Consider the following 16,754-nt stretch of genomic DNA (forward strand, 5'->3'; position numbering starts at 1 on the left):
GACCCACAATAGGAAATAGGCAACCCCGTAGCCATCTACCCCCTTAGGACACCTTCCTGTTAAAACACAGGTCCACAAGGGGTAGTCTCAGTATCTCTCCCAGATGGTAAAAAAAATCCCATTCCTGGTGGGTACCGGGGCAGCCAAAACTGTTATTTGCTAGGAACATGTGAAACCATCTGACATATCCAACGAAACCATTTACACTCAAGGGTTTGAGGGACTGATACAGGAATGTAAAATGACGAAACCATTGCCCCTTCGACTGGCTGACCACACATGCCTAACTAAGCTGCTAGTTAGTGACAAAACACCTGTAAACTTACTTGGTTCTGATGTACTGCAAGCGATAGATTCATACAAGATATGTGCCTGTGACGGGAATGTGAAATTGAAGGCTGGAGTCTCTGAGCGCACCCTGTGCAAAGTTCTAGCCTGCATGTATTTTTCTGACTCCCCCGCCCTTTCAGAAGAGAATAGGGAGTTAGCGCAGATCCCAGACTCGCTATGGTCAAAGTCTAAAACTGACATCGGACACATGCCAGTCTCTCCTGTAATGATTAACCTCAAACCAGGAGAGAGACCACCGGAATTAAAACAGTATCCATTAAGCACAGCTCAAGAGGAAGCTATAGGCAAAAACATTACAGAATTAATTGCCTCTGGGGCAATCAAACTCACAAAATCTATAGCCAACACCCCCTTGTTCCCAGTGAAAAAGAAAGGCAGGAAAGGGTAGCCAGTTACTTACAGGATAGTTCATGATCTTAGAGCCATAAATGCTGGCACAGAATTACTGACACCAGTAGTTACGAATCCGCACACAATTTTGTCACAGATCCCTTCAACAGCTGCCTATTTCAGTTGTATTAACCTGGCAAATGCTTTCTTTTCTGTCCCTTTGCATCTGGACTGTCAGTATTTGTTTGCTTTTACTTTTAGGGGCCAACAGTATACATGGCTGGTGCTGCCGCATGGAGCTCAAAACTCTCCGACCCTGTATACTGCTGCTTTGCAATTCATTTTGCAGGATTGGGACACCAAACATGCTGAGGTTGTCTTACTTCAGTATGTTGATGACCTACTCCTTTGTGCCCCAAACAGAGATGAATGCTGCGAAGCTACAATCTCATTGTTTCTACATCTTGCTGCCAAAAAGTGTAAGGCATCCAGAGAAAAGTTACAGTTTTGTCAGCCAAAAGTTGTGTTTCTCGGACATTGCATATCACAGGGTGCACGCCACTTGACAGAGGACAAGAAAAAGGCGATTGAAGTGCTAAAACCACCCACAGGGGTTCAACATCTACACACCTTCCTGGGGTTGGCATCATATTTTAGGCCTTGGATTCGTTCTGCATCCATTCTCATGCAGCCACTCTATGATTGTGTGCCCTCTCAACCCTTCAGACTTGATCAGGAAGCACTAGACAGTTTCTACTCATTTAAACTAGCAATCGTCTCTGCCCCAGCTCTAGGCACCCCAGACTATGCCAAACTTTTCCTCCTGTACTGCACTGAAATGTAAGGACATGCTACAGGGGTCCTAGCCCAAAAACATGGTCAGCAAAACAGGCCTGTGGCATACTACTCAGCCAGCCTGGACCCTGTAGCGAGAGGAGCACCATCTTGTGTCCGAGCAGTAACAGCTGTCACATTCCTTCTTGACAAAGCATCAGAGATCATACTGGACTACTCTAACCATCTACACTCGACATGACTTGCACAGCATTCTTAACCAAGTTCAACCCAAGTACATTTCTGTAGCCAGACACCTGAGACTGCAGTGTGCACTTAGAATCATAGAATCATAGAATCGTAGAGTTGGAAGGGACCTCCTGGGCCATCTGGTCCAACCCCCTGCTCAAAGCAGGATTCGCTAAATCATCCCAGTCAGATGTCTGTCCAGCCTCTGTTTGAAGACTTCCATTGAAGGAGAACTCACCACTTCTCGTGGCAGCCTGTTCCACTCATTGATCACTCTAACTGTCAAAAAGTTTTTTCTAATATCTAATCTGTGTCTCTTCCCATTCAGTTTCATCCCATTGCTTCTAGTCTTTCCTTGTGCAAATGAGAATAAAGTTGATCCTTCTACAATGTGACAGCCCTTTAGATATTTGTAGACAGCTATTAAGTCTCCTCTCAGTCTTCTCTTTTGCAAACTAAACATTCCCAAATCCTGCAACCTTTCGTCATAAGACAGGGTTTGCAGACCGGTCACCATTCTGGTCGCTCTTTTCTGAACTTGCTCCAGTTTGTTGATGTCTTTTTTAAAATGTGGTGCCCAAAACTGGACACAATATTCCAGATGAGGTCTGACCAAAGAGGAGTAGAGGGAAATAATGACTTCACATGATCTAGACTGTATGCTTCTGTTAATACATCCTAGAATTGCATTTGCCTTTTTTGCTGCTGCATCACACTGTTGACTCATATTCAGTCTGTGATCTATTAGTATACCCAAGTCTTTTTCACATGTGCTGTCACTTAGCCCTATTCCTCCCATTCTATATATGCTTTTTTCATTTTTATTGCCCAGATGTAGTACTTTGCATTTCTCCCTGTTAAAAACCATTCTGTTAGTTGCTGCCCACTTCTCCAGTTTATTTAAATCTTTTTGAATCATCTCTCTCTCCTCTCTAGTATTAGCTATCCCTCCTAGCTTTGTGTCATCAGCAAATTTAATCAGTTTACCCTCAATTCCTTCATCTAAATCCTTCACTTCTCATGCCTCCCAATGTCACTCTGAAACGATGTACAACTTTGAATCCAGCCTCTCTCATTCCCATTAATGTGGTGGATTCAAAGGGGGGGAGGGGGAGAAGGACAAGGCAAACCACTGTTTTTGCAGAATTTGACTGAAGAGGAGCTTTTTGATGTATATCATGAACATGATTGTATGGCCCTTATGGCCCAAGAGACAGCAGGTTTTTCACATGTTTCTGATGTACCTCTCGCTAATCCAGATGTTGAGCTTTTCATAGATGGAAGCATCGGTGAAGACGGACGGTTCTACACTGGTTATGCAGTGGTAACACAGCACGAGGTAGTAAAAGCAGAACCACTCCCTCCTCATATGTCTGCGCAGCAGGCGGAGTTGACGGCACTCATTGAAGCGCTTAAAGGGGCTGACGGTAGAAGCTACAACATTTACACAGACTCAAGGTATGCTTTCGGGGTGGCCCATGACTACGGTCCTATATGGAGAGCAAGAGACTTTCTTACATCAACAGGCACTCCTATTAAACATGGGCACCTCATCAAACAACTGATGGAAGCGTTGCTGCTGCCCAAAGAGGTTGCCATAGTTAAGGTAAAGGCACATACAAAGCTTAATATCACCGAAGCAAGAGGAAACGACAAAGCGGATCGAGCTGCCAAAGAAGCAGCTAGAAGACCCAGACACAATGAGACCCCTGAGGCACCTCCACTGGTTATGGTAAGCACTGAGTGTAACCACTTCGACTTGAGTATCTTGCAGGCTCTGACTCGGCAGACAACCGGGGAAGAGAAACAGGTCTGGTCGAAAGCTGGAGCACGTGACCATGAAGGTTTGTGGATGGTGGGAACAGTGGGTGTGTCTGCCAAGATCCTCATACCCAGTCATGGCTCAAGCAGCCCATGGACCGACGTACCTTTCTAAAAATGCTATGTGTTCTTTGGTGGATAAGCAATGGATAGCCCCAGGTTTCACAACGGTTGCTACTAGGTTCACACAGGCATGTCTGACATGCGCACAACACAACCCAGGAGGTGTAGTGAAAGTACCACAGAAACACATACCTAAGCCCCTCTACCCGTTTCAACGACTGCAGATTGACTTCATACAGTTACCCCAAGTAGCAATGTATGAATGTGCTCGTGTGTGTTGACCTCTTCTATGGGTGGCCAGAAGCATTCCCGATGCCGAAAGCCACTGCAAGGGCTACTGCAAAGAAGCTGATGTCAGAAGTTTTCTGTAGGTTCGGACTACCTGAAACCATAGAGTCCGATAGAGGTACCCACTTCACTGGAGAGGTAATGCAGCATGTTATGCAAATGTTGGGGGTCACACAAGCATTCCACACACCCTACAGACCCCAAGCAAGTGGTAAGGTTGAGCGGCTGAATGGGACACTTAAGTTAAAGATTCAAAAAGCAAGTGAGGAATTGGGGAAACCTTGGACAGAATGTTTACCCCTAGCTTTGGTCTCCATTAGGTACACACCTAATAGAAAGACAAAAGTGTTCCCCTATGAAGTTTTGTTTGGGTCAGCGCCAAGGTTAGGCCTATACTTCCCACAGACACTGCAGCTACAGTGTGACAATCTCACTAGCTATATCCAGAGCCTTCAGAAGAGGCTCTCACTTGTGCATAAACAAGTCTTTGATTCTATTCCAGACCCAGAGAATCAAGAAGGAACCCACTCTCTCCAACCAGGAGATTGGGTGGTGGTTAAAAGACACACACAGAAACCACTGGAACAAAGGTTCGACGGTCCATTCCAAGTTCTCCTCACTACATCCACTTCAGTGAAGCTTGAAGGAAAACCCACTTGGATTCATGCCAGCCACTGCAAGGCCCTGGAACGGAAGAATGATGATCCTGTTCCTGTTGCTGATGACAGCCTTGCTCCAAAAGGGACAGACGCAGAGAAACCAAAATGACATTTTAAAGACAGCAGCTCCTTTTAGATTTGATTTTAAGAAACATGTGTACTGGATGAATTACATTTACTATAATCAACAGAGGTTTATAAATTACACTAGAGATGCAATAAGGGGAATAACAGATCAAGCTAGGCCCAACACCTTCCACTAACACGATAAAATACGTGAATACTCCCCCAAGAATTGACAAGGTTGAGAATGAGATATGATCTCTCAACCCACTCCAGGGAATTTGGTGAAGAAAATAATAAGCCCAACACTGGCGCTTAGGCCTTTGAAGTACCTGGAGGAAGGAGGGTGAGAGAATGATATCTGTTCTCAAAAGGGGGGACTGATAGGGAAACCCTGATTCTTTGGGGTCCCTTCATACACTCTTAGGGTCTCACTCTCCATACTTCTATGATATTAGCTGACAGAGAAGAGATCAACTCTCACCTAATCCTGTTATTCTTGCCTCTCACCTCTATAACTCTTATGATTCATGTAACTAAAGAACATATCACGAGTTCCACGTAGGCCTAAGGTAGATAATGAGTACATAGTCTTAGAAATAGATAGATAAAGGGGCTATGAACCCTTATTAAGACAGGTTAATGAGGCTAGTGTTAGGGTATTGTATAACCAATACCTGTTTCCACCTTTTTCTGGAAATTCCCGAATGTATCTAATAATTAACAGCCGAGTACAATCTGATTGGTTGAAACCATTTATGCTTACTCTTGAATAATCAACTGTCCAATGGAATATGATGATGTAATGTAACCGCCTACTCAAAAGAGTATATAAACTTGATGTGATTAAACAGCCGTGTGGCATGTTGCAGATACATAACCTGTCTCTGTGTTGATCTGTCACCTTGCCCGGGCAACAAGCTATCAATCTGGCTACCATCCGGTATATCTAAAGATCTCCCGTTGAGAGATAAAGATCAAACTCGTCATATGTATGTATGTGTATACATGTATCCCTCAATATGTGTACACATGCAAACATTCGTAGGTTTTCTCATAAGTAACATGTTATGAGCATTGTATAGGTATTTATATAAGTGCCTCATATGTGTCTATGTAATATAAGAATAATTTTTTCTTTCTCTTTTTATTCTTTTACAGACCTAATCGCGGAAGGAAGGTACCCACTTTTGGTTCTGATCTTTTTCACTTGGTGGTGTTTTCCCCCCTTTTCTTTTTTCTTTCCCTCTATTTCTTGTTTTTATAACAATTTTACACATACATGCGATATAGACCTTCAGATTTGACCTGGCTCAGATATATGTAATATAATATACTTATAATTATACACATATTTTCCCCTTTTTTCATTATTTCTAGCGCTTGCGCTGTAGCGGTCATTATTTATACATTATCACTCCTCCTTGCCACACTTCCGATTTCGGACTTGATTATGCCCCACTTCCGTCCAGAGGGACGGTCTGCATACGCACGGTTGAACATTAAGCTTCTCTGACACACTTCCTTTTTACTCGTACAGATCATGCCCCACTTCCGTCCGGAGAGACGGTTTGCGCATGCGCGATATTGGCGCTATTGGACGCCTGTACCCCTCCAGCTGTAGTGCATTTGTGTCATGAGTAGAATATAAAAGAGACACAGGTTCCGGCCCATACACATGCACACACTCCACAGGCAGCGGCGCAGTCCCAAGTTACCGCATTTCTCGTTCTAGGTTTGTAAAGATTAGCTATATACCGCTTATATTACAATATACTTACAATGCTTTCTTCTGTCATACTCTGGTTTTTACCTTATTTTTACCCTTTTTTTCTCCTCTTCTTTCTTAGAGCTTTTGAAACTTCAATATATAGCCACACAGGTACTTATATCCTTTTACTTTTTGCACATTTCCTCTATGGTACCTTTAAGCTGCGTTAGGCTGTATTGTATTTATGGTATTTGAGTAACTTCTCTCCCCACTTTTCCTCTTTTTTTACAGATTGTACTTATTGATTTATTGTGAGGATTTATTCTGATGATGGAGTCCTTACTCCTGAGAGGAAAAAAATCTTTTTTGTTATTTCTGTTCAATGTATTGCGTATATTGATTAGACGTCTTCTTTTTGTCATGATCCAGGTTGGATCTGACAGACAAATGTACAAGTAACATTTTTTTTCCTTGAGCTGTGTGCTCGGCGTTGGTTTTGCCCCCGGTGGCCATTAGGGTCATTGCACTGTGATGGTTTCAGTTCTAGTTTGCCCCCGGTGGCCGTTAGGGTCATTGCACACTGGTTACTTTGGTTTATTGAACGTTATTATTTAGCAGGTGTGATTGCTCTGGCTGACCAATAAAAGAGTGTCAGGTGTTGCAATCAGCGTGGGTGATATTGCTCAGTTGCAAACAAGCCTTGTTGAAGGAAGGAGCTGGAGGAGAGTCCCGGGCAGCTCAGTCAGAGTCCTGGAGTGGCAGCTATGGTGTCAGTGAGGAGTTCTTGCAAAGCTTGGTGGAGTGGCAGCTATGGTGTAAAGCTGCACTCATGATGCTGGACTTTGTTGCTGGAAAGCTACACTTGGATGCTGGACTTTATTTCTGGACTGCTGCACTCAGGTTCTGGACTCTGTAGCTCCAAGGCTGCACGCTGGTGTTGCACCCGGTGGGAGGAAAAGGTGCACTCAGGTGTTGGACTCTGTTGCTGGGAGCATAAGCAACAGAGCAAAGCTAAGTGGTGTTTCCCTGTTTTGTCACTTTCCTCAGTGTGTGTTTAGTGCAGTGGTGGGATTAGTTTCTGCATCGTCCACTTCACTAGTAAGGGATTGGCGCAGGGCGAGTTTGGGATTTTAGGCTCCTGATCGGCGCCCAGTGCGGAACCGGCCTAGGGTTCATGAGGAGTGCAGGGACACTGGCTCAGGGGAGTGCAGGAGGTCTCCACGTCCCCGTTCCCTATCGCAGGGCCCTCCATTGTATCGGTTTCCCTGGTGTTTCCCTTTATTGTTTAAATTCGCCCTCCTGGAGGCGGAGTATCCAGAGATACGTGTATACTGAAATTCGCCTGCTGGAGGCGGGGTATCCAGCTGGACGTTCTATTATTTAAATTCGCCCTGCTGGAGGCGGTGTATCCAGGGTCACGCGTGTCATATAAATTCGCCCTGCTGGAGGCGGTGTGTCCAGCCACACGTGACCATGACACTTTTATTATAAACTTTTTTTCACTCGCACTAATATGTCAGTCAGTGATACTGTACTTATTTCATTTTGTGTCATTCTTAGACAGGATTCCTAATTTTACACTATTGTTATATTTTGTTTAGATAAATACCCTTGATAAAGGCCCGCTCGGCCGAAACGTTGGGCTCTGTGTGACTAATAAAATTTGCATATTCAAAAATCATTTTCTAAAGCCTGAGGTTTTATGATAGTATTGATCACACGATTGTGATACGGCCTGACTACACCACCGATAAAGCTGCCATAGCCGGTGACTAAGAAGAATCTCTGACTCATCTATATTTAGTGGTCAGTACTCACCCGACCAGTTATAAGCAGTAATCTCCTCTTTACATCTCTCATCACCCCTCACATATGTCTCTGTAGTATTAATATGGGTCAGATCTTCACCCTAAAATAAATATTGTAAAAGTCACAGATGGAGAAGTCACATCTATGATCAGCTCTAATCCTGCCATCTCCACCGCTCTCATTACACAAGTATAAAACATATAACACTGGGGGATAAAACAAGACAGAGCACAAGACCTTCACAGCCATCTACACATCATAGGGGAGATCTCATGACACCTTCTCTCCATCTACCTGGTGATCCTGAGGAACATTGGGATCTTCTTGTTTACAGTCCTGCGAAAGAAGAGGATGGGGACATCTCTCTGGTGTTGTCCTCTTACTGGATAGATCTGGAGGAAACACATACAGGGACTGAATTCATTCTTTACATACAGATAATTATAGGCCGTGTGTATTTAGTCCTGTCTATTACCTAGTGATGTGAGGGGCTGGGGAACCTCCATCATGACGTCCTTGTACAGATCTTTGTGTCCTTCTAAATACTCCCACTCCTCCATGGAGAAATAGACAGCGACATCCTGACACCTTATACGAACCTGATACATACAATGATACCGTCATCCCCCGATCCCTTCATAGCATTACTGTATAATGTCCCAGCATTCCCAGCAGTGTCACCTCTCCTGTCAGCAGCTCAATCATCTTGTAGGTGAGTTCTAGGATCTTCTGGTCATTGACGTCCTCATGTATCAGTGGGTGAGGTGGAGGCCCCATGATTGGGTTCAGGGGTCTTCCCCATCCCTCAGACACAGGGTCCTGACAGCGCTCACTAGAGGTCTTCTTCACTACTGTGTAATCCTGGTTATGGAGAGACACATTAATAAATCTCACTACAGACATTTCCAGAGTCCTCACCTCTCCAGTTCTGTCCATCTGTTATTCCCATAGATAAGAATGATGTAATGTGACGTCATCAGAATCTCTCACCTCTCCAGTAAGCCGGAAGAGGATCTCTAGGGTGAGGTGTAATATCCTCTCCGCCATCTTGTCTCTGTCCATATCCATCCTTGATGGGTAAATCAGGAAAATTCTCTTATGTAGAAGATCTTCACTGAGAGGATCCGATATTGTAGAGACCTGAATGAGAAGATGAGCCGATGTAACATCATAAATATCCTGTGTAATAATACAATTACTGGAGATAATAAGGGAAACATATGAGGAGATTTATTATTTTACAGTATTTAGTTTCCTTCTTTACATCTACTAATAAAACCTATATATTTAGGCCACAGACAACAAGCAGTTTCTCCCTCGGAGTCGGCAGCTGAATACGTTCCTCATAGACTCATCTTCCATAACGTTAATTCTCGTCTCATTACCGACACTGGAATCGGCATTAGCAATACTGCAGGAAATATTCATTACACGTGACAGGAGAAATAACTACTTCATGATGAGGACGACATCTTCATCTTCTACTACGGCTCTAGAAACATATTTGGCCAGAGTCCGTCACTGACTCCATCCCCACCGGCCGTCTATATGAAGGTTTCCCGTCTTCCCCGCACTGTAAGCTTCTATCACGTTAGATCTCAGGTCTGAGTCACACACAGAAGATTGAGGCTTTTATAAAAGCTTCTTGGCAAGAACAACAAGACAGGAGATATATGAGGCCAATGTCTCCACATACAGTGATTTTTTTTAAGCATTTTCCTGTAGGCTTCCGTATATTACATGAAAAACACAAAAATAAATAAATAAAATTGGGGATGGAGATACTGTGGAACATAATTCTGTGTGCGGGAACCAAGAAAGGGGCTCTATGGCATTAAGTATGGGAAAGAGTGAGAACTGATTATCTCCTGGTTTGGGTGGAAACATATTGTGTGTGGAGGATGGCGATACTGGGGGAACATTATACTGTATATGGGGCCAAGTAAGAGGCCCCGTACTATGAGAGTAATACAGGTTTCCTTGGTTCTCGTGTTTCATAGTTGGGTCGTTTGTATCAATCAGCGGAAAAGGAACAAAACCATTGTGATTCTTATAAGGAGACAACACAGAAATCGCTAAATATAACATTTTATACCAACCCCACAATCTGTGACTCTTCAGGGTAAATCGCTCTCTCACCATTGGATTAGAGCTGATACTATGAAGCTAAAGAGACTAAAAAGATGTGGAGAATCCCCACCGACCTCCACCCGCAGAGCCGCACTCCACATAGAGAATAATGGAGCCTCCAGCACTGACCTCCACCCGCAGAGCCGCACTCCACATAGAGAATAATGGAGCCTCCGGCACCGACCTCCACCCGCAGAGCCGCACTCCACATAGAGAATAATGGAGCCTCCGGCACCTACCTCCACCCGCAGAGCCACACTCCGCATAGAGAATAATGGAGCCTCCACCCGCAGAGCCGCACTCCACATAGAGAATAATGGAGCTTCCAGCACCGACCTCCACCCGCAGAGCCGCACTCCACATAGAGAATAATGGAGCCTCCAGCACCGACCTCCACCCGCAGAGCCGCACTCCACATAGAGAATAATGGAGCCTCCAGCACCGACCTCCGCCCGCAGAGCCGCACTCCACATAGAGAATAATGGAGCCTCCAGCACCTACCTCCACCCGCAGAGCCGCACTCCACATAGAGAATAATGGAGCCTCCGGCACTGACCTCCACCCGCAGAGCCGCACTCCACATAGAGAATAATGGAGCCTCCAGCACCGACCTCCACACTCCACATATATGGCTGCTCAGTGCGCACAGGACCTGTGATGAGGTCCCAGGAGGGGAGGAGTCAGTGGTCACATGATCAGGGCCTCAGTGTATGCAGGACTCTGCTGTGCTGGTTGTCATGGTGCTGGATGAGGGGATGTTTCTTTGTGGGGTCAGGAGGGGTTTACAGGGTGGATGTAGCAGAGCCGTGTGTGTACGAGACGTACGGAGCCGAGTCGCATGTGTACGAGGTGTACGGAGTGGAGCCGTGTTCGGAGTGGAGCTGTGTGTGTGTGTGCGTGTCTGTCTGGATGAATGAACCCTCTGGAAAAGTTCTCCTGAATATACTCCGACATGGCCTGAGTTTCCTCTGGAGACAAAGGGTAGATCCTTTTCCTGGGCGGTGAGGAACCAGGAGCAAGCTTGATCGGGCAATCATACGAGTGGTGTGGAGGAAGGACCTCAGCCTCCTTCTTATTGAAGACGTCCGTATAGCCCCAATAAGCCGAAGGGAGACCTGCGGGAGCAGAGGTGGACTGTGGGAGATTAACAGGACGAATTGGCTGCATACACTGCTTCTGGCAGGAGGATCCCCCAACGTAGCACATCACCCGAGCACCAATCAAGGATAGGTTCATAGGACCTGAGCCAAGGCAACACAAGCAACAGTGCGTGTGAGAGGTTCGGTAGTACGTACAAGGCAATGCTCTCTTAATGAAGGGCCCCAATCTGTAGTACTATTTCTTCGGTCACCATGGTGACGAGCTCTGGCAAAGGTCTTCCATCCACCAATGCAATCAAACGTGGTCTGTCCAGGGAAACAACAAGAATCTGAAGCCTCCTGACAGTCTTGAGACTACTTTAATAAAGTTGCCTGCCGCACCCGAATCCACATAGGCCACCTCGGAGTAACGTCTCTGTTCCAGGTATATCAAAACTTAAAAAGTCAAGGGAGATGAGGAATAAGGACCTCCTAAGAAGGCCTCCCCTACCTGTCCTAGAGGAAGAAGTAAACCAGCCTCTCTGGAAGCCTTGCAGGATCGTTCCTGGGAACGCAAATCTATGCATGTGGCCAGGGAGATTAGATCCTCCAAGGAGGTTGAAGTATCTCGCCCCGCGAGCTCATCCTTAATCCAGCCTGACAGCCCATGCCAGAAAGCACCAACCAGAGCCTCATTATTCCATCCCAACTCGGAGGCTAGGATGCGGAAGCGAATGGCGCACTGAGCTACTGACAGGGAACCTTAGCCAAGGTTGAAAAGGGACCCAGTCATGGAGGCCAGCCATCCCGGTTCATCGAAGACCCTGCGAAAAGTCTCCAAAAAAGCTGCCAATTGGGAGACAATGGGGTCATCACGCTCCCACAGGGGCTTCACCCAAGCCAAGGCCTCTCCCTCTGGAAGAGATAAAATGAAAGCCACCTTTGCCCGGTCGGTGGGATACCACAGGGGCAGGAGTTCAAAATGGATGCTGCACTGAGTCAAAAAACCCTGCACAGATTGGGAAAACTTAGGTGGCTTGCAAGCACGAGGCGGGAAATGTGGCAAGGACACAGAGCCAAAGCCACGGGCTGTTACCTGTACGGAAGCCGCGGAAAACATGGTGCCAGCGGGGTCTATGGCCTGGTTATTCTGTAACGCCTCAGGGAGGCGAGCAATAAGAGTGGACTCTCTGGACTGTGGAACAGATAGCTCCAGGGCGAGCTGACCTAGTGAAGACTGACCCCTATACAGGGATCATCAGGGACAGGCCCAGGGATCTCTAATTCTGTGACGACTCCTGGAGTGGACCTTCTGGGTCGTGACACCAACCCACCTAGGGCGAGCTGACCTAGTGAGGACCACTCCCTATACAGGAAGTGTCAGGGGCAAGCCTAAGGGGGTGAGCTACCACGACAGCTGGAACCAGGTGGCCGGCTCACAGGAGACACGAGTGATGTGTCTAGCAACAGGGAATGTGCAGAGTACAAGAGTGTGCATAGCGTGGACATAGGGACACGCAGGGTATAGGACAATACAGGGCGAGTGTACGGGAGCACGGAGAGTACAGGACAATACAAAGCATGTACATGGGAGTACGCTAGATACAGGATAGTGCAAGGTGGGTACACGAGAGCACGTATGGCGTGCACTGACAAGCACGCCCAGGTGCGAGCAAAGCAGGGTGCGAGCGAAGGAGCACGTCTGAGTACAGAGTTAGACAAAGCGTGCGCAGAGGGCACGCCTGAGTGCAAGGTTAGACAGTGGGTGTGCTGAGAAGCACGACATGGAGAAGGTAGGAGCTGAGCGTGTGCAAAGGAGTATGACAGAGCAGAGACAGATGCACACTAGCAACGTTGTGCATCCATGGAACTAAGTATGAGAGGCGCGTGTGCGGACCCGATGGGAACACCGGAGCAGCGCAGCGCCAGACATGGTGACACCGGGCGTGGGGTCCTGCCCCCAGGTGAGAGCGGCGTGACTGGCGGTGTGACAAATACCACGTTAGCTGATACCAAGAGGGGCGGCTCAGATAGCGGGAGACACATGGGATAGAAGGGAAACGTAGAAGACTGACGAACACCAGAACACTAGAGACAGACATACAGAACGGAGTACAGGAGTATGGATGTGCAGAGCAGTGCACAGGGTACAGAGAAGTAGAGCAGGATACAGGAATACAGACGTGCAGAGCAGGGTAAAGGAGTACGGACGCGCAAAGTAGAGCACACAGAGTATAGACATGGGCCTGAGTACAGGCAGATATGTACGCCTGTCCAGGAGCGTGATGCCGGGAGCCATGAAGCAAGCAGGAGGGCGGCAATTATGAGAAGGTGGGAGGTGCCAAACCTGGACCTGCAACACCCATCGGACCAGACTGCCCCCGGATAAGTATAATAAAACTTATTTATCTCATCTTTCTGGTCAGATTGGGGGGCTTATCTACAGTATTATAGAATGCTGTAGATAAGCCCTGAAAGGCGGTGGCCATATCTGATATCGGCCAAACCTGGTGACAGGTTCCCTTTAATTCCAGTGAGATCATGTAATCCTGTGGTAAGGAGAGCAGAAGAGCTGATTAACTTGCGTAAAAAGTGTTACACAATAGGCTGCCAACGATCTGTAGCATAGGATGGAGAACAAGAAATTGTATTCGCCATGAATGGATGAATAATTCCAAGTGGCAGCCAACTTGGGAACCGCTATGTATACTGAAAAGATAGAACAACTATTTCAGCTGTGAAGGTAGATAGTTCTGAGCTGTGAAAGTGTCCAGTATTGAGATCATGGTAACGACCGTGCCGCGTGCCAGTGGGGTCCGATAGCCGAGGACAAGCAGGTCAAGAGGCGTGGTCCAAAGAAGCGTGCGCTCCATTATCGCAAGCCCGGATATATAATGTGCCGTCAGTAAAGAGAATGGCCAAGAGAATGAATAATGGGTGCTGGACCGAATACAGTGGGTACGGAAAATATTCAGACCCCTTTACATTTTTCACTCTTTGTTTCATTGCAGCCATTTAGAAAATTCAAAAAAGTTCATTATTTCTCATTAATGTACAATCTGCAGATCATTTTGACTGAAAAAAAACAGAAATGTAGAAAATTTGCAAATTTATTACAAAAGAAAAACTGAAATATCACATGGTTATAAGTATTCAGACCCTCTGGTCAGACACTCATTTTTAATTTACATGCTGTCCATTTCCTTGTGATCTTCCTTGAATCGATTCTTCACCTTCATTGTAGTCCAGCTGTATTTAATTAAACTGATAGGACTTGATTTGCAAAGGCACACACCTGTCTATATAAGACCTCACAGTGCATGTCAGACCAAATGAGAATCATGAGGTCAAAGGAACTTGCCAAGGAGCTCAGAGACAGAATTGTGTTGAGTCACAGATCTGGCCAAGGTTACAAAAGAATTTCTGCAGTACTCAAGGTTCCTAAGAACACAGTAGCTTCCATAATCCTTAAATGGAAGAAGTTTGGAACCACGAGAAGTCTTCCAGACCTGTCCGTCCAGCCAAACTAAGCAATCGTTGGAGAAGAGCCTTGGTGAGAGAGGTAGAAGAAGAACCCCAAGATCACTGTGGCTGAGCTCCACAGATGCAGTAGGGAGATGGGAGGAAGTTACACAAAGTTAAATATTACTGCAGCCGTCCACCAGTCGGGCCTTTATGGCAGAGTGGCCTGACAGAATCCCCTCCTCAGTGCAAGACATATGAAAACCTGCATTGATTTTGCTAAAAAACACTAAGGACTCCGAGACTATGAGAAATAAGATTATCTGGTCTGATGAGACGAAGATAGACCTTTTTGGTGATAATTCTAAGCGGTACCTGTTGTGAGTTCATTTTCCCCTTCACTACTGAGGCCCGAGGAACTCCCTCTTCTGGTAAAGAAAGGTAGTGAGCCTGATTATCAAACACCTGAGCCTGATTTTGATGACTGGCTGAGTGGAGTTACTGACTGGATATAAGGCTGCCGACGCCCTTCTGCCCGGCGGGTGATTTCTCTGTGGACTTCTAGGATACCAGTCTGATTCCTGCTCCTCTAAAGCTAAGTTTTCTGCTTTGCCTTTTAGCATTTGTGTTTTGTTTTTGTTTGCCCTGCTTTTCTGGATTCTGCCATTCCCTGCTGGGGTGAGCTGAATCTCCTTTTGCCTTTTGCTCTGTCTTCAGAATATTCCTGAGTACTGACATAGCCTTTTTGAAGCCTAGCGTCTTCAGGGCCTTTTTCACTGTCAGTTTGTTGGCTCTTATTTTCATAGGGTTTTTCACGGATTTCAGACAGCAGCCTTCCTGTCCTTTCCTATCTAGTTAGACTGCGCAAAGACGGGGCCCAAGCTTATCTTTCTGTCTGTGTTGTGTTCTTTCTTCTTGCTTCACCGTCATTATATGTGGGGGGCTGCCTTTTGCTTTGGGGTCTGCTCTGGGGCAGTTTAGATTTCCCTTTCTGTCTTTAGGCTATTTAGTCCTCCGGCCGTGATCGAGGGGCCTAGGGCATCGTAGGAGCCCCCCACGGCTACTGCTAGTTGTGCTGATAGGTTCAGGGGTCTGCAATCCGATAGCTGCCAACCTCTCTGGTTTTCTGGACTTAGCTAGCATTTCTATTTTTGCCTCCTACGGTGACTCAATCATAACTCAGAACACAGCAAGTGTAGGGAGAGTGTGAGCAGCTGCTAGGGAGAGTTGTGTTTGTTTCATAAAATCATCCAGAAAACCAGAGAGGTTGGCAGCTATCGGATTGCAGACCCCTGAACCTATCAGCACAACTAGCAGTAGCCGTGGGGGGCTCCTACGATGCCCTAGGCCCCTCGTTCACAGCCAGAGGACTAAATAGCCTAAAGACAGAAAGGGAAATCTAAACTGCCCCAGAGCAGACCCCAAAGCAAAAGGCAGCCCCCCACATATAATGACGGTGAAGCAAGAAGAAAGAACACAACACAGACAGAAAGATAGACTGCGCAAAGAAGGGGCCCAAGCTTAACTAGATAGGAAAGGACAGGAAGGCTGCTTTCTGCAATCCGTGAAAAACCCTATGAAAATAAGAGCCAACAAACTGACAGTGAAAAAGGCCCTGAAGACGCTAGGCTTCAAAAAGGCTATGTCAGTACTCAGGAATATTCTGAAGACAGGGCAAAAGGAGATTCAGCTCACCCCAGCAGGGAATGGCAGAATCCAGAAAAGCAGGGCAAACAAAAACAAAACACAAATGCTAAAAGGCAAAGCAGAAAACTTAGCTTTAGAGGAGCAGGAATCAGACTGGTATCCTAGAAGTCCACAGAGAAATCACCCGCCGGGCAGAAGGGCGTCGGCAGCCTTATATCCAGTCAGTAACTCCACTCAGCCAGTCATCAAAATCAGGCTCAGGTGTTTGATAATCAGGCTCACTACCTTTCTTTACCAGAAGAGGGAGTTCCTCGGGCC

General features: G+C 46.3%; 1 protein-coding gene across 1 annotated transcript in view; it reads right to left on the bottom strand.

The window, feature by feature from the left end:
- LOC141047058 (uncharacterized) overlaps positions 1 to 16,754 on the bottom strand; it is a 101,474-nt gene that overhangs the window by 28,796 nt on the left and 55,924 nt on the right. The window contains 5 exon segments of the mRNA XM_073541989.1: positions 8,128 to 8,218; positions 8,413 to 8,510; positions 8,594 to 8,717; positions 8,800 to 8,979; positions 9,109 to 9,258. Of these exon segments, the coding sequence (XP_073398090.1) occupies positions 8,128 to 8,218; positions 8,413 to 8,510; positions 8,594 to 8,717; positions 8,800 to 8,979; positions 9,109 to 9,258 (643 nt within the window).

This window comes from Dendrobates tinctorius, unplaced genomic scaffold (assembly GCF_039654945.1).
Source record: "Dendrobates tinctorius isolate UK_male_01 unplaced genomic scaffold, ASM3965494v1 ptg000126l, whole genome shotgun sequence".
Classification (NCBI taxonomy): Eukaryota; Metazoa; Chordata; class Amphibia; order Anura; family Dendrobatidae; genus Dendrobates; species Dendrobates tinctorius.